General features: G+C 49.4%; 10 protein-coding genes and 1 non-coding gene across 11 annotated transcripts; 2 read left to right on the top strand and 9 right to left on the bottom strand.

The window, feature by feature from the left end:
• Nucleotides 1–430: 430 nt before the first annotated feature.
• Nucleotides 431–2,101, bottom strand: FPRO_14208 (uncharacterized protein; the record flags this gene model as incomplete). Its single annotated transcript, XM_031219207.1, has 2 exons — nucleotides 431–1,514; nucleotides 1,584–2,101. 2 exons carry the CDS (start codon nucleotides 2,099–2,101, stop codon nucleotides 431–433), a joined length of 1,602 nt encoding a protein of 533 aa, XP_031084989.1.
• Nucleotides 2,102–3,434: 1,333 nt separating this feature from the next.
• On the bottom strand, nucleotides 3,435–4,399 carry FPRO_14207 (uncharacterized protein; the record flags this gene model as incomplete). Its single annotated transcript, XM_031219206.1, has 3 exons — nucleotides 3,435–3,949; nucleotides 4,059–4,145; nucleotides 4,225–4,399. 3 exons carry the CDS (start codon nucleotides 4,397–4,399, stop codon nucleotides 3,435–3,437), a joined length of 777 nt encoding a protein of 258 aa, XP_031084988.1.
• Nucleotides 4,400–6,392: 1,993 nt separating this feature from the next.
• FPRO_14206 (uncharacterized protein) lies at nucleotides 6,393–7,377 on the bottom strand (the record flags this gene model as incomplete). The annotated part of the gene is made up of 2 exons (XM_031219205.1): nucleotides 6,393–6,865; nucleotides 6,912–7,377. The coding sequence occupies 2 exons, from the start codon at nucleotides 7,375–7,377 to the stop codon at nucleotides 6,393–6,395; spliced, it is 939 nt and encodes a 312-aa protein (XP_031084987.1).
• Nucleotides 7,378–8,148: 771 nt separating this feature from the next.
• On the bottom strand, nucleotides 8,149–8,233 carry tRNA. Its single transcript is given in 2 exon segments — nucleotides 8,149–8,184; nucleotides 8,197–8,233. It is a non-coding gene; the product is annotated as a tRNA-Tyr (tRNA).
• Nucleotides 8,234–8,482: 249 nt separating this feature from the next.
• FPRO_14205 (putative alpha-glucosidase (maltase)) lies at nucleotides 8,483–10,582 on the bottom strand (the record flags this gene model as incomplete). Its single annotated transcript, XM_031219204.1, has 7 exons — nucleotides 8,483–8,887; nucleotides 8,938–9,034; nucleotides 9,088–9,429; nucleotides 9,480–9,743; nucleotides 9,791–9,944; nucleotides 10,002–10,131; nucleotides 10,181–10,582. The coding sequence occupies 7 exons, from the start codon at nucleotides 10,580–10,582 to the stop codon at nucleotides 8,483–8,485; spliced, it is 1,794 nt and encodes a 597-aa protein (XP_031084986.1).
• Nucleotides 10,583–11,260: 678 nt separating this feature from the next.
• On the top strand, nucleotides 11,261–13,024 carry FPRO_14204 (uncharacterized protein; the record flags this gene model as incomplete). The annotated part of the gene is made up of 5 exons (XM_031219202.1): nucleotides 11,261–11,412; nucleotides 11,466–11,509; nucleotides 11,555–12,268; nucleotides 12,318–12,725; nucleotides 12,777–13,024. 5 exons carry the CDS (start codon nucleotides 11,261–11,263, stop codon nucleotides 13,022–13,024), a joined length of 1,566 nt encoding a protein of 521 aa, XP_031084985.1.
• A 220-nt stretch (nucleotides 13,025–13,244) lies between these two features.
• Nucleotides 13,245–14,890, bottom strand: FPRO_14203 (uncharacterized protein; the record flags this gene model as incomplete). The annotated part of the gene is made up of 3 exons (XM_031219201.1): nucleotides 13,245–13,529; nucleotides 13,579–14,014; nucleotides 14,082–14,890. The coding sequence occupies 3 exons, from the start codon at nucleotides 14,888–14,890 to the stop codon at nucleotides 13,245–13,247; spliced, it is 1,530 nt and encodes a 509-aa protein (XP_031084984.1).
• A 498-nt stretch (nucleotides 14,891–15,388) lies between these two features.
• Nucleotides 15,389–16,496, bottom strand: FPRO_14202 (uncharacterized protein; the record flags this gene model as incomplete). Its single annotated transcript, XM_031219200.1, has 2 exons — nucleotides 15,389–16,335; nucleotides 16,391–16,496. 2 exons carry the CDS (start codon nucleotides 16,494–16,496, stop codon nucleotides 15,389–15,391), a joined length of 1,053 nt encoding a protein of 350 aa, XP_031084983.1.
• Nucleotides 16,497–17,387: 891 nt separating this feature from the next.
• Nucleotides 17,388–18,722, bottom strand: FPRO_14201 (uncharacterized protein; the record flags this gene model as incomplete). The annotated part of the gene is made up of 1 exon (XM_031219199.1): nucleotides 17,388–18,722. One exon carries the CDS (start codon nucleotides 18,720–18,722, stop codon nucleotides 17,388–17,390), a length of 1,335 nt encoding a protein of 444 aa, XP_031084982.1.
• Nucleotides 18,723–20,684: 1,962 nt separating this feature from the next.
• On the bottom strand, nucleotides 20,685–22,241 carry FPRO_14200 (uncharacterized protein; the record flags this gene model as incomplete). Its single annotated transcript, XM_031219198.1, has 6 exons — nucleotides 20,685–21,004; nucleotides 21,054–21,121; nucleotides 21,171–21,661; nucleotides 21,711–21,892; nucleotides 21,955–22,090; nucleotides 22,143–22,241. The coding sequence occupies 6 exons, from the start codon at nucleotides 22,239–22,241 to the stop codon at nucleotides 20,685–20,687; spliced, it is 1,296 nt and encodes a 431-aa protein (XP_031084981.1).
• Nucleotides 22,242–23,802: 1,561 nt separating this feature from the next.
• Nucleotides 23,803–25,317, top strand: FPRO_14199 (uncharacterized protein; the record flags this gene model as incomplete). The annotated part of the gene is made up of 4 exons (XM_031219197.1): nucleotides 23,803–24,043; nucleotides 24,100–24,206; nucleotides 24,256–24,935; nucleotides 24,987–25,317. The coding sequence occupies 4 exons, from the start codon at nucleotides 23,803–23,805 to the stop codon at nucleotides 25,315–25,317; spliced, it is 1,359 nt and encodes a 452-aa protein (XP_031084980.1).
• Between the last annotated feature and the right edge of the window lie 245 nt (nucleotides 25,318–25,562).

Genomic DNA, 25,562 nt, shown 5'->3' with positions numbered 1-25,562 from the left:
GTGTGTTTGTGTTGTTCTTGTAGTGTGCGGTTTGTCTTGCTGGTCTGAAGCTTGGGCGGGTGCTGACCTGCAATTATAGCACTCTTTCGATGCTCTCCTTTCAGTATTCACGCAGCATATCAACACTGATGCTGATTACTAGGTCGTTCTGCTCACAACATCATGCACAGTAATGTGGCTGATTCAAGATCAAGCGGCATACTTGATCCGCGATGCCCGCTCTCATTGATCCCTCTTCAGTGCAACTTCTTGCATGGGCCACTTGGTCACGGAGCATGATTGATATTGCTGAATAACAGTATTAGAACTTTCGGGAAGGTTTGGGACATCACTGACGACTATGGACATGATGTCGTGCTGACACATTACGCCGGCTGCTGAGGTCTTTGTAGTGGAGTTCAAATGTTTGTTATTTATCAGCTACATAAACTCAAACAGGAGAATCCTTCTTCAAAAGACTGGAGTCACTCTCCTCCCAAGGATGGACCCTCTCCGCAGCCCGAACCATTTCAACATGCTTAGCACTTCTTGGTGTAATGCTGTAGGCATACTCAACTGGGTGGCTAATCAGACCGGGTGTACCATCAATCACGACATCAATCTCCTTTCCATTCTCGTCGACAGCCTTGCGCATATCAAACACCGCCAACAATCGAGCCACTGTCATGAAGATACTATCCTCAGCCAGGTATCGACCAGGGCAGATTCTTCGACCATAGCCGAAGGCGAAGTCACTTGGGTCAGGCTCATCTCGGGGCGCGATGAAGCGCTCAGGGTCAAAGGCATCGGGGTTGGCGTAGATCTCGGGGTCGTGGAGAATCCACCATGTTGAGGGGATGAGGTATGTACCCTTGGGGATGCGGTATCCTCGGTACTCAATCTCTTCCTCAGTAACGTGGGTTGTAGTGGTAGGAACGACAGGCATCCATCGGAGAGCCTCCTTGCACAGGGCGTTGATGTAAGGCATGCGGTCCTGGTCCTCAAAGGTCGGCAGTCTCTCGCCTCCAGTGACGCTATCGATCTCAGCTTGAGCCTTCTTCTGAACCTCGGGGAAAGCAATCATAGCAAGGACGAAGCTGCTAATTGTCGAAACGGTAGTGTCAGCACCGCCGCCATACATGATAGTTGCAGTAGCCTTGACAGCTTCGATATCCTCCTTGGTAGGCTCGCCAGTCCCATTGTCGTTCTTGAATGACTTGCTGCTCATGAGCTGAGAAACATACGACGGTCGGTTAGTTCCGCTGGCCATCTGATCCATAACAAAGTTGTAAGGGGTGTTCAATGCTTGATCGGTGGTGTTGCGCCACTCTCTGGCAGTCTTCTTGAAAGAAGTTCCGGGGAACCAATCTGGGAGGCGGGCGAGGCTGGGCACGATGTCGACAGCCCAGGACAGAGGGACAAAGGCGTCTGAGAAGTTGATCATCATCTTCTCGATCAGGCTGACGAGAGGGTCGACTTTCTTGGGCTCAATATTGTATCCGTAAATGATTCGCAAGATGATCGCGCTGGCTTCACTGTTGTGAAAGTGGTTAGCCCATGCTTCGCCGTGGCAAGCTTGCTCTACTGCTCGTGGCCAAACTTACGTCTTGATATGTTTCTGGAACTCCTCGGGTCTCTCAATCGTTCTCACAAGGAACCGAAGTGACTCCAGGTCCTGAGTGTCGCGGAATTCGGAGCAGATCAACTTGGTGCCCATCTGCTGGTGCACCAGCTTACGGAAATATCGAAACTTGTTTCCATAGGGAATGACAGGAAGGAATACGCTGTATCCGCAAAGCTCGCTTGCGAAGGGTGACCAGGGTCGAGACGAGGTCTTGGTCGACCGCTTTTCCAGTAAGTCATGAAGAGCCTCTCGGTCATTCAGGACAACGAGGGGAGTTCCGAGGACATTGATGGAGCTGATGGGTCCATACAGATCCTTGAACTTGGCCCAGTGCTTATACTCAGCCGTTCCAGCCGGCGGAAGATCAAAGACGTTACCAACGATGGGGAGAGGCTTGGGACCAGGAGGGAGGTCAAGACCAGTCTTCTTCTTGGGGAAGAACACGTAATACACGATAAGTGCGGCTAGAACCACAGCTGGAAGCAAGAGGAGACCCATGATAGCAGACACAGCGGCTAGAAACAGTACGGTCCAGCGAGAAGAGAGTAGATGAGGGGAAGCTCTATATATGAGGGATCTGCACAGCAAAACATCAAGCCTCAAAGAGCATCCTCACATGCTGCGTAAGCTTCTGCAGTGAAACATTTGTTGGTTATCTTCACACAAGGCGGCACATGCGTGGGTCAGGCAGAGGGACCTTTGACTATCGCATCGCTGCGAGTCAGTCTTCAGTCAAGGGCTGCAACGTCGACGGTGCATTCCAACGGGGTAGAATGCTCCATTTGGACTCTGGAGGATGGCCTAATGCTTCGACCTTGTTTGCTCAAACCTATAAGATGAAGTACGAGCGCGGTAAAACTCTGGTCTGCATCACAACAGCCGAAGTAAGCGGGGATCATGGGTACAGCAGGGATGCCTTTTCTGCGGTAATTTTTTCACAGATCGTCCATGATCTCCGCAGAAAAGTGCAACGCAAATGCCGGGGGCCCGCGAATGAGGGGAGAGGCTTTTCTAAAAGGGACCGTGGATAGCGAAACGGCTTCGAAGCCTTCCAACGGCTCGTGCTAACGTTAGGTTTCACGCCAGGGAGAATTAACAAGGAACGGCCCGGGTTTCCTGCTTCCTAGGTCCGCGGTGATCATCTTGCTTATTGCCGTAACGGTTGGGGCTGCAGGTCGGTGAGGCAAGCAAGAAATGCAGAGATGTCTCAGTAGGGAAGTGGAAGAAGATGCCCGTCGCCCACGCGGCAGCCACATGAACATGTTTGATGCAAGATAATCGTAAAGATGGAGTGAAGCAAACGCCAAGTCTTGGGAGCATCGCGTCAGGTGGTGAAACGGTCGATAAGCATAACCTTGGACTGTTGGGCGCTGACGAGTCATTACACTGGGTATCAGGACATTCGTCAGGGGACTTGACTTATTTTGAAGCATTTACAGGGGGCTTAGCGGGCCACGGTAGCTGTCGATCAGTCGGAAATTGCAACATCCGCCCTAGCAATGGACAACAGATCCATCAAGATATGGGGGTTTTACGATGGAGAGACCAATGACTTGCCAATTGATTGTTCGCTTGCGACTATTTTTGTAATTTTCGCAAACCGGTAAGAAAGTGTAATAAGTGGTGCGGCCGAGGAAGCGATAGGTACGGTACGCACGCCTTGAAGCATCCCCCGTAACATTAAGTAACAGCTCCACCGCTCAACCGTCTCCAACCGACCGCACTACCACATCAAATAACCAACAGCCCAAATGAAATGCGAGCCAAAGAGAGATCGAGAAATCCATCGACGAGTAGATAATATGTGCATGACTCTACAGTTGCCAGCATCTCAACCGAAGATATTATTAACCCCCGTTTTAAATTCCAACCATTGACCCAGGGCCATATCCATGACCTCCTCCTCGGACAGCCAAGTGGTGTAACGGTCACTTGCTGGGAGCCCAATCCATTGGCAGAGGAGCAACTCACTGCCCTTGTCTTTCCTAGACTCCTTGCTTTTAAGGACCCTTAAGATGCGGTTTTCATGTAGGCCAGCTGCCTGAGTTGCCCAATCGCGACCACCCTTCCGTCTCCAGAAGTTCAATAGCGTCTGGGCACTGTCGATGTGCATGATCTCCTCTGGCTCCTCAGTATCAGGGCTGTCATCTGCCCATCTCACATGAATCACCACACTATCCTCATCGTATATCCTCCACCCCAGAAATTCCTCAATGGGAAACCGCTCTTCCGATATATAAGTCGGATTCGGCTGCAACTCGCGTCGACGGTCCATCTCCCTATGCACAACATGGATGAGGAAATCACCAGTCGCGGGCCGACCGCCAGGGTAGGTCAGCTTTCGATCTGTTATTGCGAACCGTCAGCATATTGTGTTTTGATGAGCCCCGAGCGTATTTTGAGAAAGGGATCCGGATGCAGTGGTAGTGGCAGTAGGTATGCTCCCAGGACTTACTGGCAGACTGTGCTGGCGTCGGTGTCGGTGTCGGTGTCGCGCCTCTCCGCGCACTGGGCCTAAGTGAATTCTCACGAGAGCGTTGTCCTAGTGTTAAAAGTGAGTAAGTCTTGAACACGGCCAATCGTTATCCACGGCCGATGGGGAACGCCCAGGCTCGACATACTATCACCATCGAAATATCCAAGTGAGTTAGCGAGGTTGTCAATCAACCTGTTGCCTTCGCTTTGTCTGGAGCTACTACCAGCCGCACTATTCGACGGTCGATTTATTCGTTGGGGCGACGTGGGTGTGTTCTCCGGTCGCGGCGAACTCTCAGAGGCATTGGGGACGCTTTCCATGGTAGCTGACTAGTGGTTTGAACTTGGTGATGAACTTTCGAAGGGAATAAGACAGGGGACGAGATCGCGAGCGTGTATTGACGATGGTGCTTGGGAGAGGCTGTTGACCCTGAAGAACAAAGGCCATGCTGACTCCTGTCACTCTTATTTCCTCAGTCTCTCCGCCTTGTATGTATCATCGCGTCCAGATAAACCGTAGCATGTTTTCTATCGGGAAGCTGCTCTTGTCTGCGCAAGAAAGGACGCGTTGTTGGCTCGGGACGGCTTCCGTTTGACGGCTACTTGCTGCGACGCGGCAGTAAAACGGCAAGGCTATGTGTGCGCATATCGGGACTCGGACGGAAGGACTTGGTTCAAACACGCAATAAGAAGCGGAAGAAAAGGAGGAACAAAGATAACAGAGAAGCGGTCGCTTCTCGATTTGCTGGACTTGGCGAGGCTCGCAGCGTTTTGGTGATCTCAGATCTCCAGGTACGCGACAGGGGACTCCCCGCGTTATTGTCCCGCGTGGCTTGGGGCGTCAGAGCCATATTGAATAACGGCTTGTGTACCATCTTGGCTGGCAAACAAGTGTAACCGTCTGTTGCTTATCCATGTCGCATTGACTGTAACGTCGGGTACTGGAACCTCAGCGTCGTGTAGCTGTGACCATCACACACGAGCCGCGGCCAATCTCTCAACCACGATGCTGATGGCCAATGCCACCACCAGCCATGCATTGTTGGTGTCACTGCCACATACAAGCATATGTACTGAGCTGGCCTGGGACACAGCTTTCACACTCGGGCTGGTCCAAGGTCCGGTCTGGGTGTTCAAGCAGCAAACGTAGCAAGCTGCCGTATATCGTGTGGTGCTCAGCGAGAACAAAGTCACCTGGATTAAAACGCGAAAGCAGTCGCGTCTTCTCTTGCGCACCCCACGACGACATAAACGTCCCTTTCCATATTGACAGATCTCGACAGCTAAAGGGCATCGCTTGTGTATGTCGATTTATGAGACCGTCGGTTGCGACATCAATTGAGCATGCGCGTTGCTCGTTTGGCTGCTGCAGGTGGTTGGAAATGGAGCGGGTGCTGCATGTCGCACAACCAAGATATCGCGACAAATGAGCTTCCAACGCGTCACATCAGGCTGTACAAAGGCAATTCTGGATAGAGGCAGATACATGGGAATTCCATGACAATCGATCCGACACTTTTGTTTGCTGTGTAGAGCATCGCCTTCTGTAAAAGGCATAATGTCCGAATGCCAGCGCTTGATCACTCCGGGTACCTCAGCCGGCGTTGCGGGGCAGACATCACATGAAGACGATTTTGGTATCATCGATTTGCAGATGCGCACCTTGCATTTCGTTATCTGTCGTCTGATTTTGTCGGTCATGGAGACTGTCCCAGTTGTTTGCTCTTGGGTTGTGTTGGTGTCGATGCTGGACAAATCACGTACTTAGAGGCGCGACAGGCCACAGGACCAGAGGTGCCCATCAATGCGCAAACATAAGCCGAAACAAAGCAAAGCTGCTCTGTATCCTTTTATTGAATAGCAATTGATTTGACGCGGCTGAACAGCTTAAAAGACATTTGCAAGCCTGTGTAAGAGCCGTCATCGGGGGCGCCGGATTCAAAGCGTGCACAGTTGTAACCCACCCTATAGCGACCTCGAAAGTTGACATCGTGATGCTACAGAAGCGCGATCCAGCTGTGAAGCACATCAAATTGAGTTTAATTTAGATTGACATGAAGTTGAGTCAAAAAGTTAACGACGTCATCAATGCCGTTTAAGTTGTGCAGGCTTGTTCTTAGCTTTCGGGGTTTTCTGTTGGAATCTTCGTGTACCCACGAAATTTCGTCACAAAAAAGCGCTATGTTCTAAGCCTTGCAGTCCAAGAAAATTTCAACAAGTGGAAGTCTAGTCGCACGCGGAATAAATTACAATTAATCGTGATTACTGATCTACTTATGTAGCAAAGCCTGCCATGATCCATCATTTGACGGATTCACTTCGTCAAAGACAGAGGCATGATATTACATTCGTTCTCCTCATGGCCTTGAACTCCCTCCTGCTCAGCCAGAAGCTCATCCATGTAGCTCCTAAGTTCAAACATTGTCTTCTTGACTCGATTCGCAGCTCGTTGTGCTCTGAAGGACCAGTAGGCCATTTGCCCCATCGCATTGAGGGTTTCTTCGTGCAAGCGACGTTGTTCATTTCGCAGGTCCTCCAGAGCTTGAAGCTCTTCTTCTTCCCAGGGGTAGGCGGGGTCCTCGATCGCAGGGCGCGGTTGACTGGAGGCTTTGGGCGTTTCTTCGGGAGGGGATACGCGGATTTCTGGGAATAGAGGTTTTGTAGAGGCCGTCAAGCTTTCACCGGGCGACGGGGGGCGTGAATCGCTGGCTGATTCGGCGAGCGGAAGAGTTTCGGGAATTTTCGAAGCTGGGTCGAGGGCAGGTAATGTGGACGGATGAGAAGGTACTGGAGGTGTTAGTGATTGCTCAGAGGAGTTCCAGTCGGTCTTTACCTGATGACCTCAAAGCCTTGTGGCGCGAGATCAAGAATTCATGCTGTAGGAGCTGCCAGTGCATGGGGTGGTTTAATTCACGAGGGCATTGTCTGGGGGACTTGAGCTGCGGTCGCAGTGACGGTACATCAGAGTGCTCCAGTGATTCCTGAACTTGCGCAAGGTCGAACGAGCTAATGTTGATCAAGTCACGCCCACTGAACTCGTACGGGGCTAGTACTCCTGCTTTTCCGCCTGGCTTCGAAGTGTCAAGGCTCTTCGCAGGAGACTTCTTCGCTTGAGACTTAGGCATCGCTGCATCCCTGAACACCCGATGTCGAGTTTTCGCCGTGATCTTTCGTCGCTTCGAAGGGTTGAGCTCGTGGCAACGTAGGTCGGAAGCGCGGGCACCTATAAGCAAACGTTCTATACTTCGCACGCGGCGAGAGAAGAGCAGAAGGTTTGGAAGCCTGGATATTGAACTCATGGAGCAAACGCTATTGCCAACGTAAGTGTGCCAGTGTAAACGCAAGAGCGATGTGGGTGGGCCAAGCAAACGACATTCACCCGTGCCTCTGGTGTTTGCTCGTTTGAAGATTGCATACTTCTGAGGCGCCAAACACTTGTTCAGGCGATCGATTGCTCAAGCCGCCGTGAAGTAATCGGTAGAGGCACGAGATCTTCCCCAGTGCCGAGGGGCGTCATGAGCATCTTCGCGGCAGTGCCAACACCCGGCAAGCAAAAAGAGCAGTTTTCGTCGCGTTACCAAAGCACGCAAAACAGATAAACGTAAAGAGAATAGCAGCAGTAACCTGTGCGAAGCGCATCCCGATAGGCAGGCAGAGTGACTCTGCTTCGAAGTTTGAGGTTAATAAACCGATCTGGCGCAGGGCGGAAACAATGACGTCAGTAGCAAAGCTTCACACGCGTAGGGCGACAACATCGTGTAACCGAAAGGACTGGATAGCGTCCAATTGGCGCAGTAGCGTTTTGTATCTTCGCTGTGCTCATTGAGACTACGCGGGCACCACATATGCTATCGTAAAATACAACGCGTTACGCAAGGAGGAGATTCGCAAGTGTGCGGAGAAACATCGGCCCAGTTTGCTCTTACAGATTGCCAAGTCTTCCACTCAATCAAGCTCACACGTAAAAAGGAACACACAATTAGGTAGTGGTAATTGATAACTACCTAATTGTTATATAATGAGTTGAGGGCACAAGTTTTGACTGCTGTCAAATATGTCAAAAAATTGTTTCCCCGAAACCTGGATCGAACAAGTGACCTTTCGGTGTCAGTTAACAGTTACAGCCGAACGCTCTTCCAGCTGAGCTATTCGGGGAGGATCTCCGAAGCGGAGGAATAGCTATTGGTGCCAGGTGAGACACGGATCACTACCTATATTGCTAGAACATATGATCCTCTCTCTCAGTATCAACTTGCATTCAGGCAACCAATCTGTATATACGACTCTGGAATAGCCCAAGCCAGGTGATAAGCTTTATTTCTGCGACTTGATTCACTATAGTCTTGTGTAAATTAAGCACCGATTCTTTGAAACACTGGTTGTCTCCAGGTTAAGATATCTGTTCTAATGTAATTGACAAACAAAAGCCTCAAAGGGACGAAGACTAATCGTCTTCTGCGACAGATTAACTTCCGCATTGTTTGCAAGCAGAACCTTGCCCGACTGTAAATCGACTGGAGGGGACCAAGAAATCTCTCGGTCTCGGAAGCTACAAACAACGACAACCTTTTGTGATCCATTCGACCGCGCATACGCAAAGACATCAGCATTCTCTTCGTCAAGAAGCTCAAAGTCTCCATAGACAATGATGTGCTTCAGCTCTTTTCGAAGCGCAAGTGCGGATTTCCAGTGCTCAAACACACTTTCTGGCTTCGAGACCTGAGCTGCGGCGTTCCACTCCTTATAGTCGTCGTTTACTCTGATCCATGGCGTTGCTGTCGAGAAGCCCGCATTCGTTGAGGAGTCCCACTGGCATCATGTCAGACGATTTCACGATTCTACAAAGCGTGTGTGCTTACCTGTACTGGAGTTCGCGCATGATCGCGAGATTTGAGTTGGTATTCCTTGCGCGCGATCTCGAGGACTGCCGCATCAGAACCCGTTATCTGTTTCAACCTGATCATAAGTTAGCGACTGGTCAAGTCACCACGGAAAGTGACAAGTCTTACTCCTCCCAGTGGTTCAATGTCTCCAGGTCTCGATGCTCAGTCATCTCCCAGTCCGCCGGCATGTTGGCCATGCCCAGTTCCTGTCCCTGGTATACAAACACTGTACCACTCTGGAAGCATAAGAACGTGGACAGCATCTTGGCTGACAGCGCTCGGTAGGCGGGCTTATCGGAGGCCCACCTTGACACTGTCCTTGCTTGGTCGTGGTTCTCAAGGTACAAGGCGTTCCAGCCCTTGTTCTTGTACATAAAGGTTTGCCATTTGTTGACAATCCTCTTTAGGTCCTGCATCTCCCATTTGTGTGGCGAGAACTTCCCTCCGTCTCCATGATCCATATCCACGCTGCACAAAGTCAGAATAGATGCATTTCGTCCGGGCTGATATTGACTTACATCTCAAAGTTAAAGATCATGTTGAGCTCACCACGGCTTTCGCCAACACTCTTGATGACCTCCTTGGGGTCTTGAACTGCCGGCATTTCGCCAACGGAGAAGGCGTTGTACTCTTTGAGGATCTTGCCAATATCCTGAAGATACTCGTGTAGTCGAGGACCGCAAGCGTAATGCTCGTCACCCCACTGGTACTTGGCTCCAGGAATCTTGACGGTGGCGTCGGGTAGACCGTCTTGTTTGCTGATAAAGTTGATTACGTCCATTCTGCCAAGTCAGTTATGTGGTTAAAGTCCTGGAAGCGAGATACATACCTAAATCCATCGACACCTTTGCCTAGCCAGAAACGGATGATATCATGCACGGCCTCACGCACAGGAGCATGCTCCCAATTGAGGTCGGGCTGCTCTTTGGCGAAAAGATGGAGATAGTACTCATCCGAGGCAGAGTCGTATTCCCATGCACTTCCTGTGAAGAATCTCATGTTAGCGACGAGAAAGCCCAAGACCGTGTGACAATACATACCTCCGAAATAGGAGAGCCAATTGTTGGGTGGCTGTCGCTCTCCATTCTCATCGTATCTTGGCTTTCGCCAGATATACCAGTCTCGGTAAGGGCTGTCTTTGGAAGACTTGGACTCTTGAAACCATTTGTGCTGGGAAAGTTGTTAGCACGTGTTAATTCTACTTTGACTGTTGTCTAACCTTGTCTGAGGTGTGATTGACCACAAGATCCATCAGTAGTTTCAGACCTCTTGAATGCAAACCATCTATGAGTCGCTCGACGTCGGCCATGGTCCCATACTGCGGGTCAATATCGCAGTAGTCGGCCACATCGTAACCCATGTCAACCTGAGGCGACGGGTAAACGGGACATAGCCAAACGATGTCAACACCGAGGTTCTTAAAGTAGTCTAGCTTCTCGATCACACCAGGAATGTCCCCGATACCATCTCCATTTGAATCCTTGAAGGATGAAGGGTAAATCTGGTAGACAGATGCCTCCTTCCACCAGGCCTCGCTGACCGGGCCGGAGATGTCTTGTGTTGCAGAGGGCATGACTGATGGTGATTGTGCTTGCGTGAATGAGGATGAAAGAGAGTCCATGATGGAATGACGGAGGCTATTTGAACATGGGCGCAGAAACCTACGACGGAGATTCCGCTGTCATCACCGAGAATCTGCCCGCAGAAGAACACATGATGCGTCCAACATGCGCTGTTCCATCTTATTTGTTCCGAGAATCCTCCCTGAAAACCTCCCGAGAATCTTTCCGACACCGCAGACCCACATAACGACCGCAAAGAATCGAGTCAGTAATCTTGCCGAAATTCTTCCCGCCAATCAGTTCACCTGTTGCTCAACCCCAGGTTAAGAACCAGAGAATTCATCGGGTTTTGTGGAGGAAAGCTGGGGAACAGCATCTTACCTCCATGGGGTGATCTTCCCTGTTAGTTTATTCCAGACCTTAAAGATTTTCTCATGATCCGAAAGCCGAGGGTCACCAGTCGCGTATGGGCTGATGGTTAAGTGACTTGGTCTCTGGCGATGCTTCAACTCGGAAAACACATATATAAGCTCAGCATTGCTCCCAGTAAGTATCCAAAATCTCCATCTAAAGTAGCTTCACTCACAACGAAGAGTAGAGCGACCAGATCAGAAGCCTCTTCTTTTATGCTTCAGGCCCCAAGACAATCAGCAATCCTGACCCCAATTACCACCAAATCTCTTTGCCCCTTCACGTATTCGTCAAGAACACCAGATCGACCACTACCGGGCGCCACCATGGCTGTCATATCCTCCAAAGATACAAATCCAGGCAATTCTGTCTACAAGCGATACAAGAACAACACGAACGAGAACTGGATGCACGATGCTGGCTTGAGAAAGCTCAACATCGGCATCGGGTTCATGTTCGCATCGGCTGCTGCCAACGGGTATGTCTTCTTTGTTTCTATATCGTTGTCAAAACATTCTAAGTCATTGCCAGATTCGACGGAAGTCTTATGAATGGACTCTTGACCATCAAACAATGTAAGTTCCTGCGCTTCTCCCCAAACATCGGCTGACATCCTTCAGGGCATGACAACATCGGAAACGTCAGCACAAGCATCCTTGGCCTGATCATAGCTGGTATCAGCTTAGGCGGTTTGCCAGCCTTCATCCCAGCTGCATATGTCAGTGATTGGATGGGCCGCCGCTTCACCATCGCCTTGGGCTCTTCCATCATGATCGCAGCAGCTATCATTCAAGCTTCTACGAATGGTCCATGGGCATTCCTGGGCACTAAGATCATGCTTGGTATCGGCCTAGGCTTCGCACAAACATCGGCACCACCTCTGACCACCGAGATCGCTCACCCGAGACACCGCGCGAATGTCACCAACATGTTCCAAGCCATCTGGTTCTGGGGCGCCATTCTCTCAGCCGTCGTTACTATTGGAACATTACACATGAGTGGAAGCTGGAGCTGGAGACTTCCCGTCTTGTTCCAGGCTTTCTTCCCAGGCCTTCAACTCATTGGTCTCACATTTATCCCCGAATCCCCCAGATGGTTGATCTCCAAGAACAGACGTGATGAAGCTCTCGCAATGCTCGTTAAGTACCATGCCAATGGTGATACTGAGGATGAGCTTGTTCACTTTGAGTTCAAGGAGATCTGCACAGTCATCGATCAAGAGCGCGAAGCGGAGAAGAATATCGGATTCATGTCATTCTTCAAGACCAAGGGGAACCGCCACAGACTCTTGATCTGTGTGTTGGTTGGTTTCATGATTCAGTGGGCTGGAAACGGTAGGTGGCACAACAAAACAACTGAACTCTGTTTACTGATTCGAGCTAGGCATTGTCTCCTACTACCTTGCACCTATCCTGACGAGCGTCGGAGTCACAGAAGCAGTCTCACAAGCCGGTATCAACCTTGGCCTACAAGTTTGGAATGCCATTCTAGCTGCCATGGGCGCCATGGCTGCCGAAAGATATGGTCGTCGTCCACTGTGGCTCCTGTCAACCAGCGGCATGCTGGCCAGTTTCATCATAGTCACAGCTCTCTCAGCTGTTTTCGCCGAGCATGGCACCAAAGCCGCAGGATATTGTGTGGTTGCGTTCCTTTTCATATTCTTTGGCTTCTACGACATTGCCTTCACGCCACTGTCCATCGCGTACCCTGTCGAGATCCTGCCGTTCGACTTGAGGTCCAAGGGACTTAGCATCAACTTGACTGTTGTGTTCGCCGCTGGCTTCTTCAATCGTATGTTATCTACACGAACACTAGGAGATTGTTGCTAACATTTACTGTCAGAATATGTCAACCCCATCGCCCTTGAAGCTATCCAGTGGAAGTTCTACTTCGTCTATATCGCAACATTGACGGCTATGCTGCCAACTATATGGTTCTTGTTCCCTGAAACAAAGGGCAGAACTTTGGAGGAAATCGCGGTTGTCTTTGACGGCATTGCTGCGGACCCTGTTCATTCCGAAGTGCCCAGGGGAGTTCTGCGCAAATCAGTTGAGGCCGAAAGCATGACGGGGGGAGCGGAACATGTCTGACGGCGTATAATTGGGACTTAAGTTGGAGGGAGGCTCTGAAGCTTTGCATGAGAAGCATCGTGAATTGTTACGCTTTGTATATATTCATAACTTGGAATAGTTCGGAGACATGCTGTACCGGATGGAGAAGAGTTACTATGCTTCACGCTTAAAACTCTATTGACGACTCACCACACTTTAATAACTACTAGTTGCGAACTATGGCCGTTGATGTAGCATTTTAGTCTACTAGATTCATCTCTTCAGCTTGTAGATCATCATCCGGGACATCCGTGATCTGCAACGGCCTTCCTGGCCCTGCTTGGCCTAATGCACAGGCCATCATCTTCTCTCGCAACAGGGTGAGAAGCGCAGGGTTGGCTGTCGTCCGCAACGAGGCGATCAAGCTGCTCAGGGCGCAAAGAATATCTCGGGGGCCAACATGAGCCGAATCTACATCTGCGAGGTCAGGGGCGCAGATGATGACGTCTGCCACCGAGTTCGCGACTTCAAACAATTTCGACATCTGTTTCGGATCAGCATTTTGGCGAGAGTAGGATGCGGTGGACTCTCACCATTCCAGGGCCATGCGTCTCGAGAGCGCAGGAGGACAGAGTGGTCAGTTTCGCCAGTAAATCTCTCGCCACAGACGTGGGAAACGAGACACTTAGACCTTGATCATTTGGGTCGGTATTTGCGTCAACATATGGAATAGCCGCTTTCCATAACACGACACGCAGCCAGGAGTCAGTTACAACGATGTCGGCTCGCTGGATCTCATTGTCGCAAAGAGGAAGAGGATGCCGCGCCCTCAATTGTGAACTAATGGCACCCAAGAAGCCAACCTGGTTGGATCTGACATCTGGAGGGCAGGCGTCGTCAAAAGCTTGGAATAGTCTACATAAACTGCAGAATGCTGAGCCAAGCCCCGCGTCCTGTTGTGGATGGAGTTCTGGCAGTGTCGGACTGAGCTTAAATGTAGGAGGTAGGTCGTGTTGAAGGGAGTGAGCCCTGGAGGCGTATTAGCGGGTTTCGGGAGAGCGAAAGCGAAAGAGAGAGCGAGAGACTCAGAACTCACCTGTCCGTGATGAACAAGATCCACGCGATGCGAAGATGATACTGGATCGTATCGTGTCCCAAATCAGTGTAGAACAAGTCTTGATGAAGTCCAAGAATATGTGCATATGCGATGGCTTCTCGAAGAAGCAGTGTAGACTTTGTAATTCGTCCTGTGTTGGAGTAGAAGACATGGAGGAAGAAGCATGTTAACAGCCCATCGATGATCTGATGCTTCGAGTAGTCGAGCATTAGACGAGATTGTTCGGCTTCGTATGCCATTTGGTACGTTGAAGGGCCCATATCATCATTCGAAAGGCGAAGCTGAGCTCGAGTTGCTGAGCATATTGATGCGGCAAGGGCGTATGCAATCTTGTTATCGGGGTTGCGGAGCCGGGAGAGAAGTACTTCATGGTCTATGACGGGCCATACAACATACAAACAGTCGTGATATATGTTCAAGTAGTAGCTGAAGGATGACATGGGTATCCGAGTATCATAGCTAACAATCGTCATATCCTGCGCGCCTTGGGGACTCTGGGAGGCGCCACTTGGCGAACTATTCGATGACCCATTGTGCTGTGTGGATGAAGTAGCTTCAGCCAAGTCTTGAGCCTGAATTTCACCATCAAGGTCGGTTCTTGTATACTTTGAAGATCTCTGAGCCTGTAAGATGGCCTCTTTGGTACGCTTCCTGGGCCCTTTCGGTCCCGACTTCTTGCGCTTCCTATCGTATGAGCAGGATAAAGAGGTCGCTTTGCATTGCTTACACGGCGTATCTCCACTACATTTTATTTTTCTGATGGAACAAGGGTCGCAGGCGAAGCCCATTCTGATAAGATGTCAAGATGTAAGAGGTTGAGGTTGAGCGGGTTAAATAGACTTCTTCCTTTCGTGATCAGACTTGAGCCAAGAGTCGCGACAACCCCACTTTGAGTGACCAATGAGCCCAGACACTCATTCAACCAATCATTGTATCGATGCCAATGGCTAATCGACCGACACTCACCATCATCACTTTAATAATCTCTCTACCCTGAACTGAGGAATTCGTCCTGATCAAGGAATGGAACTGAAACATTTGCAGAATTCGTGAGCCTCTTTAACACTCGTTTCAATTTTACTTCTATAGCCTTTGCAACGCAAATTCAATCTACATATACCTACCCAAGCCATGGTCTCTCCTTTAGTAGCCAATTCGCCTCAAATATTTTTCATCCTCAAGACACTAAGTCTAATATCCCACTCAACAGTGTATCCAGCCATCACCAACCGTGGGTAGATACCCAAATACACAAGTCTTACTCCTAGTGGCACGAAATGCCAAGCCTATAGTCCACGGGCACTCATCATGGGGAGGAAGTACAATGATACCCACCAAGCCGCCACCAGTCGAAAGCTTGTTTGGTCCCGCTCACGAGAGCGGCAGAGGAGCATATGAGCTGAGACTATAGTTCCAGTCAAGATGGGTACGGCACAGCCGACAACCCCAAGTCCCCAGTAAAGTGGACAGACCAGTGACCAGATCATAACAGTTACAGCTGTGATCCAGCGTGTAGGTGCATCGCCGAGAATAAGAGGAAAGGTCTGGCGGTCGATCAACTTGTCACCCTCCTGATCACGCAAGTCTTGAACCTGGATGGTAGTGAAGACAAGGGATGCGCACACGAGGAACCAGCCCAAACCCTTGTTAGTGAACTCGAAGTTCTCATGAGAGTTGGCTTGGATGGCGGTGACAGCTACCCGAAGGGTTGCTACACGGTTGGTAGTGATACCACAGGCGTTCATTAGCGCGCGCTGCCACCAGCTCTTGTCACCCCAAGCACGCTCATTGTACAGCCAGGTGCAGAAGAGGTAAAAGGCAGTTTCCTGCCAAGCCCCCAGAGTAGTATAGCACAGAGCAAGGAGGGTGACAATTGAGACTAGCTGCCATTTGTGTGCCAGCTCAGGGGAGATGCGACCAGCTGGAATGGGCCGCCACGGCTTGTTGACGCCATCCTCAATGACGGACTGCGGCTGACGCTGATTTCCGAGATTGAAACAGAGGGTCAAGTGCCAGGTGAAGTAGAGAGCGACGAGAATGCCCTTACCCATATCATGCCACTCGATGTCGGCATTACTGATGGTGCCAGGACCAGCTAGGATCCCTGCGATGGCGAACGTGGTATTGATGCCGGTGGAAGTGGGCATATCACTTTTGGTGAAGAGGCATAATGTGACAAAGTGGTAAGCGAGCTTCTTCATGCAGCTCGACCTTTCTGTCTCTGCATTGTATGCTACCTCAAGTCAGTCACATGTTGTGGTGGGTGCTGTTGGTTCAGGGGTCGTTACCAGACTGATGGGTCGCTTGCTTCTCCTGCATGAATTGCAATGAACTCTGTCGCATTGAAATGGGCTCATTATAGCGCTTGGTAACAGTGACAGATCTGCTAGTCATTTTGAAGACGATAAGGGAGAAGATCGTTATAGAGAATAATAGTAGATTTGTTTAAGGGCTGGGATGAGATGAAAGCAGTAAAATCTAAGACACTGACAGCTAAGTGAGAACCTTCGACTACTTATTCAATGGCTTCAACCGTATTTTCGTCATAGCTACGCCCGCCACCGCTCCAAGGTTTAGCAGAGAACGCGTATAAGCCCTGAAAAATTCAAATACACCGAAGCTATGAGTTTCAGGCAGCAAACTAATAATGATCGGCCAAGTAATTTTTGGTACGAGAACTGTAATCAAGTGCTGAGCTAGGCAAGGATGGAGGCGATGGCTACCCGGCAAAGCTTACCCACACGGTCGATGTAACATCTGCCGGATGAGTCTGACCCAAGCTTTTTTGAGGCTGTGGGTTCCGGGGTCCAGCACGTTGGAGCCAGGTAGTAGTAAGAAGGGGGGATCTGCAATATGGAATTGCATCACGAAGGATGAGATGGATCACACTGGCCAAGGACACCAAAGGCGGTGAGAAGTAACGTCGTATTGGAAGGCTGTAGAAACTTGAAGGAAGACGTTTAACCGTCTGTTATCCTTGTTTTCACAAGGTTGTCGTTGATGTACAATAGGATGACCGTCTGAAAAGAGGCAGTGCCGGCACGTAGTCCTGAGCGATTTTCCCTTAATCAACGATATCCCATGATAGACTTTCTCAGAATTACTTTTGGGACTCGGCACTTAGCTCTTCGTAGGAAACCAGATTGAGATGAAAATATCAATCCTTTGATCTGCGATACCGTCTTACAAGCCGTGAAGCAACAGATGGAAGCATCGGCTTATTATCTAATATTATACCTGATGGTGTAACTCTATTCAAACCTCGTATACGTGGCCTGGGAATTCCTATGAATCCCAGATTGGACCAAAAGCTGGTACTCCCAAAGCCTGCAAGTCTAGGACCAAGTCGATCGTCAGTTTTGGATTAGAGATCACTACTACAGCCTCGCTTTCTGTCTTCTTGTACAGGTCCAGGACTGTAGGAAGCGTGTTGGGTCGGCCCATAGTTGAGGTGTTGTGAATATGTGCATCATCCCCCATTCCTAGGATGATAGAAGCAATATTTGGACCGTAGGTCTCCAAAGGGTCTCGAGTTGACCAGAATAGAGTTACTCGTGTTTGCTGTGCAAGAATGACTGGAAGGCATGGTGCAATTCCGGAACCAGTAGCAACCAAAACAATGCTGTTAAACATCGGGGCGATACGTAAGACACCGCAGGTCGGCGTACGGCGGACCCAAACTTCACGAGGTGGCTCGTTGACGACCTTCTTCGTCCAGTCGCCTGCATTTGAGATAACTACCGAGAACCCATTTTCCTTTGGATTGTTGACCGTGGCAAAGGCGTGCCATTCCAACAAAGGTCGAGATGATAATCGAATGGTTGTTCCAGGTTCAGGATTGGTATAGTCGAAATACATTCGAAGAGCGTGTGAAGATAGTCGCTCAGAGACAACTTGAACTTTTCGACAGTTCAGCCAAGTTGATATAACACAACAGGTTGAGATGAAGACGAGCCAAACTGGTGCACTGGAGAAAACAGCCGCAGCGGGTGAATCACCCGGCTTGGTATTGATTGTTGCATCGAGAACCGTAAGGCACCAGAGAAGAGCCAGAGAAGACCAGCCAGCCAGTCGATGAACAACTTCAAAAGCATTGTGGATCTTCGCTCGTACTGAGGGGTAAGACATGACCAACATTGCAATGAGAAGGCAGTCCAGCATGTAGATGATAACAATGTACACCCACATGGCGGCATCTCGGTCCTCAGTGTTATTGAAAAAACTGGTTTTCTCGATGGACATCATGATGAACCAGAATGTAGCTGCCACTCCACAGCCGCTATGCAGACCTCCAAGATGGTAGATCTTGCCCATCCGTGACCTCAGCCAGAGTGGTGATGTTTTTGGAAACGCTGTGAAGACATAGTATAGGCCGTTGACGACATGCTCCTCTCGAATAACAATACTGACGGCGAGATTTATTGCTGTTGCGAGGCCGCAGGCGTTAGGGTTTGCATCGCCATCAAGGAACCATAGCCATAGAAAGATAATAACGCCAATGAGGTTGAGGGTAAAAACGAACGTGAACAGAATGCGGTATTCTGAGGAAATAAACCTCAAGAAGCGAGTGAGTGACAGACCAGCAGACCCGTCAAAGGTCTTCTTCTCGGAAGCAACCATGGCAATAACTTGGGGTCGGAAATGAATGAAAGTTTAAGGGCATATGGAAAGCAAAATGCAAGTCAAATTAAGATGGCACACTGGTATACTGCCAAATGCAGCCTTATCAGAGTCATATACCGGCTGTGAATGGGCTCGGAGTATCGGAAGATTTACTCGAGGAACCCGAGTGATTAGCCATCAGCCCACCAGCACGTAATAGTGTATGATTCCTCCTATCTGAAAAGTCTTCAAGCACAACCGAGATAGTGCTGTGCATTATCAGCCCGTCCACCTGAGCTGGGAGATCAGCCCAGGAATGGAAGAAACTGCCTGACCGTTGACGCCAGTCTAGTACGTGCGTTGAGGAGATCCCCGCTGCCATGCTCTCCGGGAGGCCGGGACAGTCACGCTTGCGGCGCAAGAAACGTGGAAGATTTGGATCATCTTTGACATACGAAGAGACAGGGAATGGATGTATTCGGAATGTGGGTGGCTTGGGAAATTGGGCCCGACATCCTGAAAGATATCGTCACATTAGTTAACTTGCACCAATACGGACATTGTCTAGATTGCTGAAGATAGTGAATCCCATAATAGGACAGCTAGTCTTCCAAGTGAAACAGACCCTGGTTGGTGAAGAGCTGTATTGGGACATGGAACCTGGCGATGGATGGCTAGTGATTGAAACATGGGGGTTTTGCGAGCTGTGCATAGAACAAAACCTGGGAACACGGATACCGTATTGATTATGCCCCAGAATTTGTTTACCCTATTCAGTGCCATATTTCCTGGTATTAGTTGAGTCATTGGATCACTTCAAGTCACACAATGGTACTACCTAATGGTGACGACTTGCCAGCAGAAGCCCATCAGACAATCAGACACTACGCGGTTGTGGATCCAAGGATGTGACAAGCACTACACGCAATGAATAACTATGAACAACTATTGTTACATAGCGCATGCGGACCAAAAAGATAGGATGAATAGTGCAAATTTGTAAACGCGGACAGGAGACCCTGACTAACGAACGGAGTGGTATTCGTGACGGGGGACGTTGGGTTAGGCGAATGCGAGGTTGCATCAGAGCAAACCCGGTACTTACTGTAGTATTATCAAGCACTGTGAACCCAGGTCACCCAAGTCCTAGAAACAATGACACTGAATAAATTGAAAAAACGAATAGAGCCTCTAAAACATGTCAGTCTAATCCCCGTAAGCCCAAGAATCTGGTAGATTGGACCCAGGAAGTTAAAACAATCTTGGCCCTCTTTTCTTAATGAAAACGAGGAACTGACCTGACTTTGACTTTGGGTAGTGCCTGTCTGACCGGATCCTGGCTAGCCATTTTCGGTATCGCCGTTGAGGGAGCATTCAAGATAATGCCTGCCTAGGGATGCAACATTGAGATTGGGTTTTGATTCTAAACGGCCCGCAAGGACGGAGGAGTCTCAACGGTCCCCGGGCATTAGTGGCTCCTTCTATGCCGATCACTTGGGGCCCAAGGACCGGGCCTTGGTGAGACATCATTGACAGGGTGTTAATCCCAGGGAGCCAATACAGGACGGGGTAAGGGGATGGCATCGAACTTGTAAGAAACCGCAGATCAGCAGGAATAAGTGCAGAATATCCATGTACCTTGGTTGTCAAAAGACTTTTCACAGTGAGACCTTTCCATGCCAAGAGGATTATACGACACTGTCAATGGAAGTGGGCAGTACGGTAGAGATCCTATCACTCACAACTTGTGAATGACACGCGGCCGTGGGAAAGGATCGACACCAAGGTATTTGAAGTTAAATCCCGGTAACGTTACTCAAAAGTCGCGTGGGAAGCAATTTTGTTATACGAATGAACGCGCCTATCTAAATGTGACCCATATACCGCACAGAGCTGGCACAATGAAGTTAATGTAATAAAACAACATCGAAAGTGTAAAATATTATCTAAACGCCTTACAAAGCCACGCGGGAGTAGAGCCTACGCCATCGAATGAACGTTGGTGGAGCTCACATTAGTGGCAGGATCCGGTCCCTTGCCAATGAGACTCCGCTCATCAAGCTCATAGTACTCCTTGTTATCTGTCTTGGAGCGAGCCCCACGGCTGCCACCCCAGCTTCCAGCACTCTTGTCGAGTGTGGAGTCCTTGTTTGTGCTGGAGAAGCTCATCTTGGAGGCAATGGTAGCCATGGCGTTGGGCCAGAGATGCTTGAACAGGTGGCGGATGGCTGGGAGGCTTGCGCATACCATGCCGAGTTCCGTTTCCCAGATAGACCAGATAGTGACTTCAACGTACTCCCCTGGCATTTGTGTTAGCGTTTGCATTGAAACTCGACCATGGTCACTCACAGGTTGGGTTAGTCGTCTTTCCTAATGTGATCAGGAATGGTAGACGGATGATACTAAACACCGTAACCCTGTGAAATGTTAGCTTGAATTCAACGACCCGGGGTCATAGAAACTTACACAATGCCTAGACTGAACATAACAAAGAGCTGAATCTTCTGTCGTCCCTTGACCTGCAGCTTCCAAAGGTGATTGATCGGCAAGACCAAGATGACAATATCACAAGCCATGTTGATTCCACCAAAAGCATAAGTCTGCGAGTTGAGGTCGTTACAGTGGCCTTTGTGCTCGGCATCCCAGCTTGTCCAATTGTAGGAAGCTGGAAGACATTGGAGTGAAGTGGTGATCATCGTAGCAGCACCGCACAAGCAGACAAAGATGCCGATCGACACAGTCAACTTCTTGAACTCTGAAGTAGTGAAAATACCCCGGAGAAAGAAAAGAATCGAGATCTTTGTGCTATACAAGTGAACACTGTACATGATCTGGTCTATCCAGAAGAGCTTTAGCAGTTCGTACAGGCGCTCGAACGGAGTGATGTCCCAGATGTTTAGCCCGAAGCCAAGATCTGCAAGTCTACACGCGAGCCAGATGTAAGGCACTGTAGCAAACTATACCATTGTGTTAGCAAAGGTTACCAGGGCTTGAGCTGGAACGTACTCCTGCAATGAGAATCGCATAGTCATCAGGGCCAAGCTTTCCAAAGATCTTTAGTTTGGAGTATATTCTCAAGATCACACAAATCTCGGCGAGGATACACGCAACAAGCGCGTTGAGCCTGAACTTCATCTGCTGGCTCTTGACCGGAACACCGCAAGCCAGGTTCTGAACTCTCATCAATGCTGTAGGAGGTAATTGGTCAGTGCTCACTGCTCATTCATCGCTACCATATCAGGTAACCTACTCAGTGAGTCCTTGACTGTGCAGTTCTTCAGCACGCAAGCCTGCGTCAAGCCTGCAAATGTCTGATCTGTACAGAGACATGTTGTGTTTGTCATTGAACATGGTGACTGTGGTATCGCTTGCTGAACACATTGTATCTGGTCTAGCTGTTAGTCAAAGCTGGTTAGTGGGCGGTAGGCTGTTACTGACATCGCAGTCGGGGAGCTGAGCGGCTAGCTCAGTAAAGCTGGCCGCATTAACGAGCCCGAGCAGGGCCGCTAAGAAGAAAGAAAACGACAGGAGACGCATGGCTGCAGAGTCTGTGTTGAACGGAATCACTGTGCAGTATCAGAGCCAGCTCAGAAACCAACGTAAAAAGACATAAACAACAATTGGCAAGATGTCTTTTATGTGTCTATCTATATCTTACTACATTGAAATATTACGATGGCCAAGCCCCTGAAGATTTTCAACTACCGATAATACTAGTAAATCCCCAATATCTGGTGTCGAAGGGTCGAGTGGATCACTTGAATTGCCACTGAAAAGCTTCGCCCGTTGAATGTTGCATTCCGGCAAATATTGCATTCTTTTGTTATTCAAAAGTTCATAACAACCAACATTCATAACCATAGAGTGTTACGCAGCTCACTCCGGAAGATGTCAACACTTCCGAAAAACAAGAAATGAGAGGCTAACAGGCGTTTGAAACCTCCGGCATAGAGGACCCAATATCCCGACACTATGGTACCGTAGCATCCAAGAACCAACGGCTGAAGATCAACATCTCTGTTAGTTTATGCATCCTTGCTTTTGGCTTTGTTTCCTCTTTCCTGGCTAGAGATAGGGATGAGATGATTAGATGACAGGCGTTGGATGCTTGTTCCCTGAAGTTGTGATCCCTGTCGTTTCCGCTCCTACTACTACGTCAGATAGTAAACGGTTGAGAATGCAACGCAAAACCCATGTTAGGCGCTGGGTACATCACCCTTGAGTGATTAGCAAAGGCTATGGTCATCACCAACTGCCGCTTAGCTTAGGAATTGCTTCCCCGCCCGATTGTCAGTCACTGCCGTGGAGACAAAACTTTGGCTAGATTTCGCGAAGGATTTGTGAGCCCTGTAGGGGTCAAACCCCCTGGACTTGACTCAAGCACCTGCAGGTTATCCTTCTTTGGCCGGGGGTTGCCTGTCGTGCTCAATTGTGCACAACCCTACACGGAAATGCAACTCAATAGAGCCTTGAGCAATCCCAACTCTGGATATACCCACTCAAGAGAGAGATTCGCGACGATCTTTTGCGGTCTAGGGATGGAGTTTTCGACTGAGAGAATCCAAGACTCGTAAAGCCCTGCGACTCAAGGTGATTAGGAGGCTTCGGTCCACCGGAACTTTGACAAACGCATCCGCGTCATCAAATTTGCAGGAACTTCCTAAGCTATGACCTGGTTTCTGCCGATCTGTACCCCGAAAGGCCAAGTTTGGCCAGGTAAAGTACGAGGTGGCTGATGACTTAGGGATTGCCTACCCCTGTCTGTCAAGTTAGCCAGCACAGCTCATGATATTTCGAACTCATCTCGCTCCATTGGATGATCAACTCAGGAGAAGCTTTCTGCCTTCCCACCAGCTTGGTAGCATCCTATTGTGATGAGCAATGCAACGCCCCTTAGCACTCCGGAAAGACGGCCTCTTCAATAGTGCGAAGATCAAGTCTCTCGATGCATCTGGTATATAAACATAACTTCAACCTTCTAGGCTATGACAAATGAGTCAACTCTCATTCGCATTCTCTCTTTAATCACGACTTCGTCCATTCATTTTGAATATCATTCGCTCGTTTTACCCTAATTGTGTTTGCTGAAGTTGATAATATGAAGCCTTTTACTCTTGCGACTCTGGCCACGGCCTTGCTTTCCAACCAAGCCACGGCTCTCCCTACGCTTGATGCTGACACACCTATTCCACTGAATGCTTTCAAGTTCGGTGCTCGTGATGCCAAGAATCCTCACCTCGGTGTTGATCCTGAGCTGATTCGCAAGTTTGCCTCTCAGGCCCCTGCCAACTTGGGCAAGAGGGTTATCGACTTTGACCCAAAGCAGCAGCTCGTTGATGGTTAGACTCTAGACGCGAAAGATCTAAACCCAAGATTCAAGCTAAGAAGTCAATAGTTCACGGCAAGCACGAGTTCAACCCACCCGACTTTGAGGCTGGTGATGTTCGAGGACTTTGCCCAGGATTGAACACTCTTGCCAACCATGGTTACCTCCCTCATAACGTACGCTTCCATATTCTTTACCTATAGCATGTTACTGATCTTTAAATAGGGTGTTGCTACATTCACCCAGTATGTCACCGCTGTTGGTAAGGTCTGGGGAATGGCGCCCGACATGTCCGCTCTCCTCACGACTTTGGGTGTTGTTCTCGGCGGTAACCTCGTCGCTGTCTCTCAGGGTGGCTGGTCCAAGTACATGAACAACAACCTCCTCGGACTCTTCGGAACTCCTCGTGGCCTCAGTGGTTCTCACCCCTTCTTCGAGGTTGACGGCAGCCCTACTCGCGGTGATCTCTACGACCCCATTGGTGACAACAACAACATGAACATGACCTACTTCATGGAGCTCTACAACCTGCAAAAGGACGCTGAGAACCCCAACTACAGTATTGATGTTCTGTACGAGCACAACAAGAACCGCTGGCACCAGACTATTGCTACCAACCCCTACGCTTGGTTCGGCCCTGCTAGCGGCTGGCTCGTTCGCGCTAGCCCTTACTCTTTTACTGCTCGTCTTGCTGCAAACCGCTCTGCTGAGCATCCCGACGATGGTATCCTAGACAAGGAGATGCTTAAGGCCTTTTTCTCTGTTTACGGACCTGAGGAGAACATGACCTACGTCATTGGGCATGAGCGTATCCCCGAGAACTTCTACCGCCGCCGCTATACCGACTATGGCATTGCTGCTAACGCGCTTGACATTGTTACTCACAGTCACCCCGAGGTCCTCAGGTAAGTCTTCTCATAATTAGTCCTGTACGAATGCCAACTAACATCTGTCAGCATCGGCGGTAACACCAACGGTGTCAACACCTTTGTCGGAATTGATTTCGACGACCTTGCTGGTGGAGTCCTCAACGGCAAGAACCTTCTTCAGGGTAACAACCTTGTTTGCTTTGCTCTCAACGCTATCAAGACTGTCTCTCCAAACGCATTGTCATCTCTCTTCGCCACCTTGTCTTCTGTAACTGATGTCCTCTTCGCTGCTCTTGAGCCTATCATGGGAGCTATGGACTGCCCTGTGTACAAGGACTTGAGTGTCAACGGAACAAACTGGCTTGATTATAACAAGAAGATGTACCCTGGTTTCAAGAAGGCTGGTGGTGGCTGGTAAAGCTGCGATGGTAGATCAGTAGCAACGGATGTATTGGCTTCGATTGATGGAGGTTGTCTCTGTATATTATTAGATAATGCACATAATATAATCGATGGCCTTCGGGCAATCAATGGCTCTTTCAACTCCCCTTGTCACTTGATTGCTCTTGAATCATTGGTATTCTACCAACTTGTATAAAGCGCACTTGAGACTCTTCGTTGTTGATAGATCACCCCAATTATAACTTCGAGAGCGTCTCAAAT

The sequence above is a fragment of the Fusarium proliferatum genome, assembly GCF_900067095.1.
Source record: "Fusarium proliferatum ET1 genome assembly, contig: FPRO_scaffold008, whole genome shotgun sequence".
NCBI lineage: Eukaryota > Fungi > Ascomycota > Sordariomycetes > Hypocreales > Nectriaceae > Fusarium > Fusarium proliferatum.
Note: the sequence above shows the minus strand (reverse complement) of the source record. Positions and strands in the feature narration are given on the sequence as shown.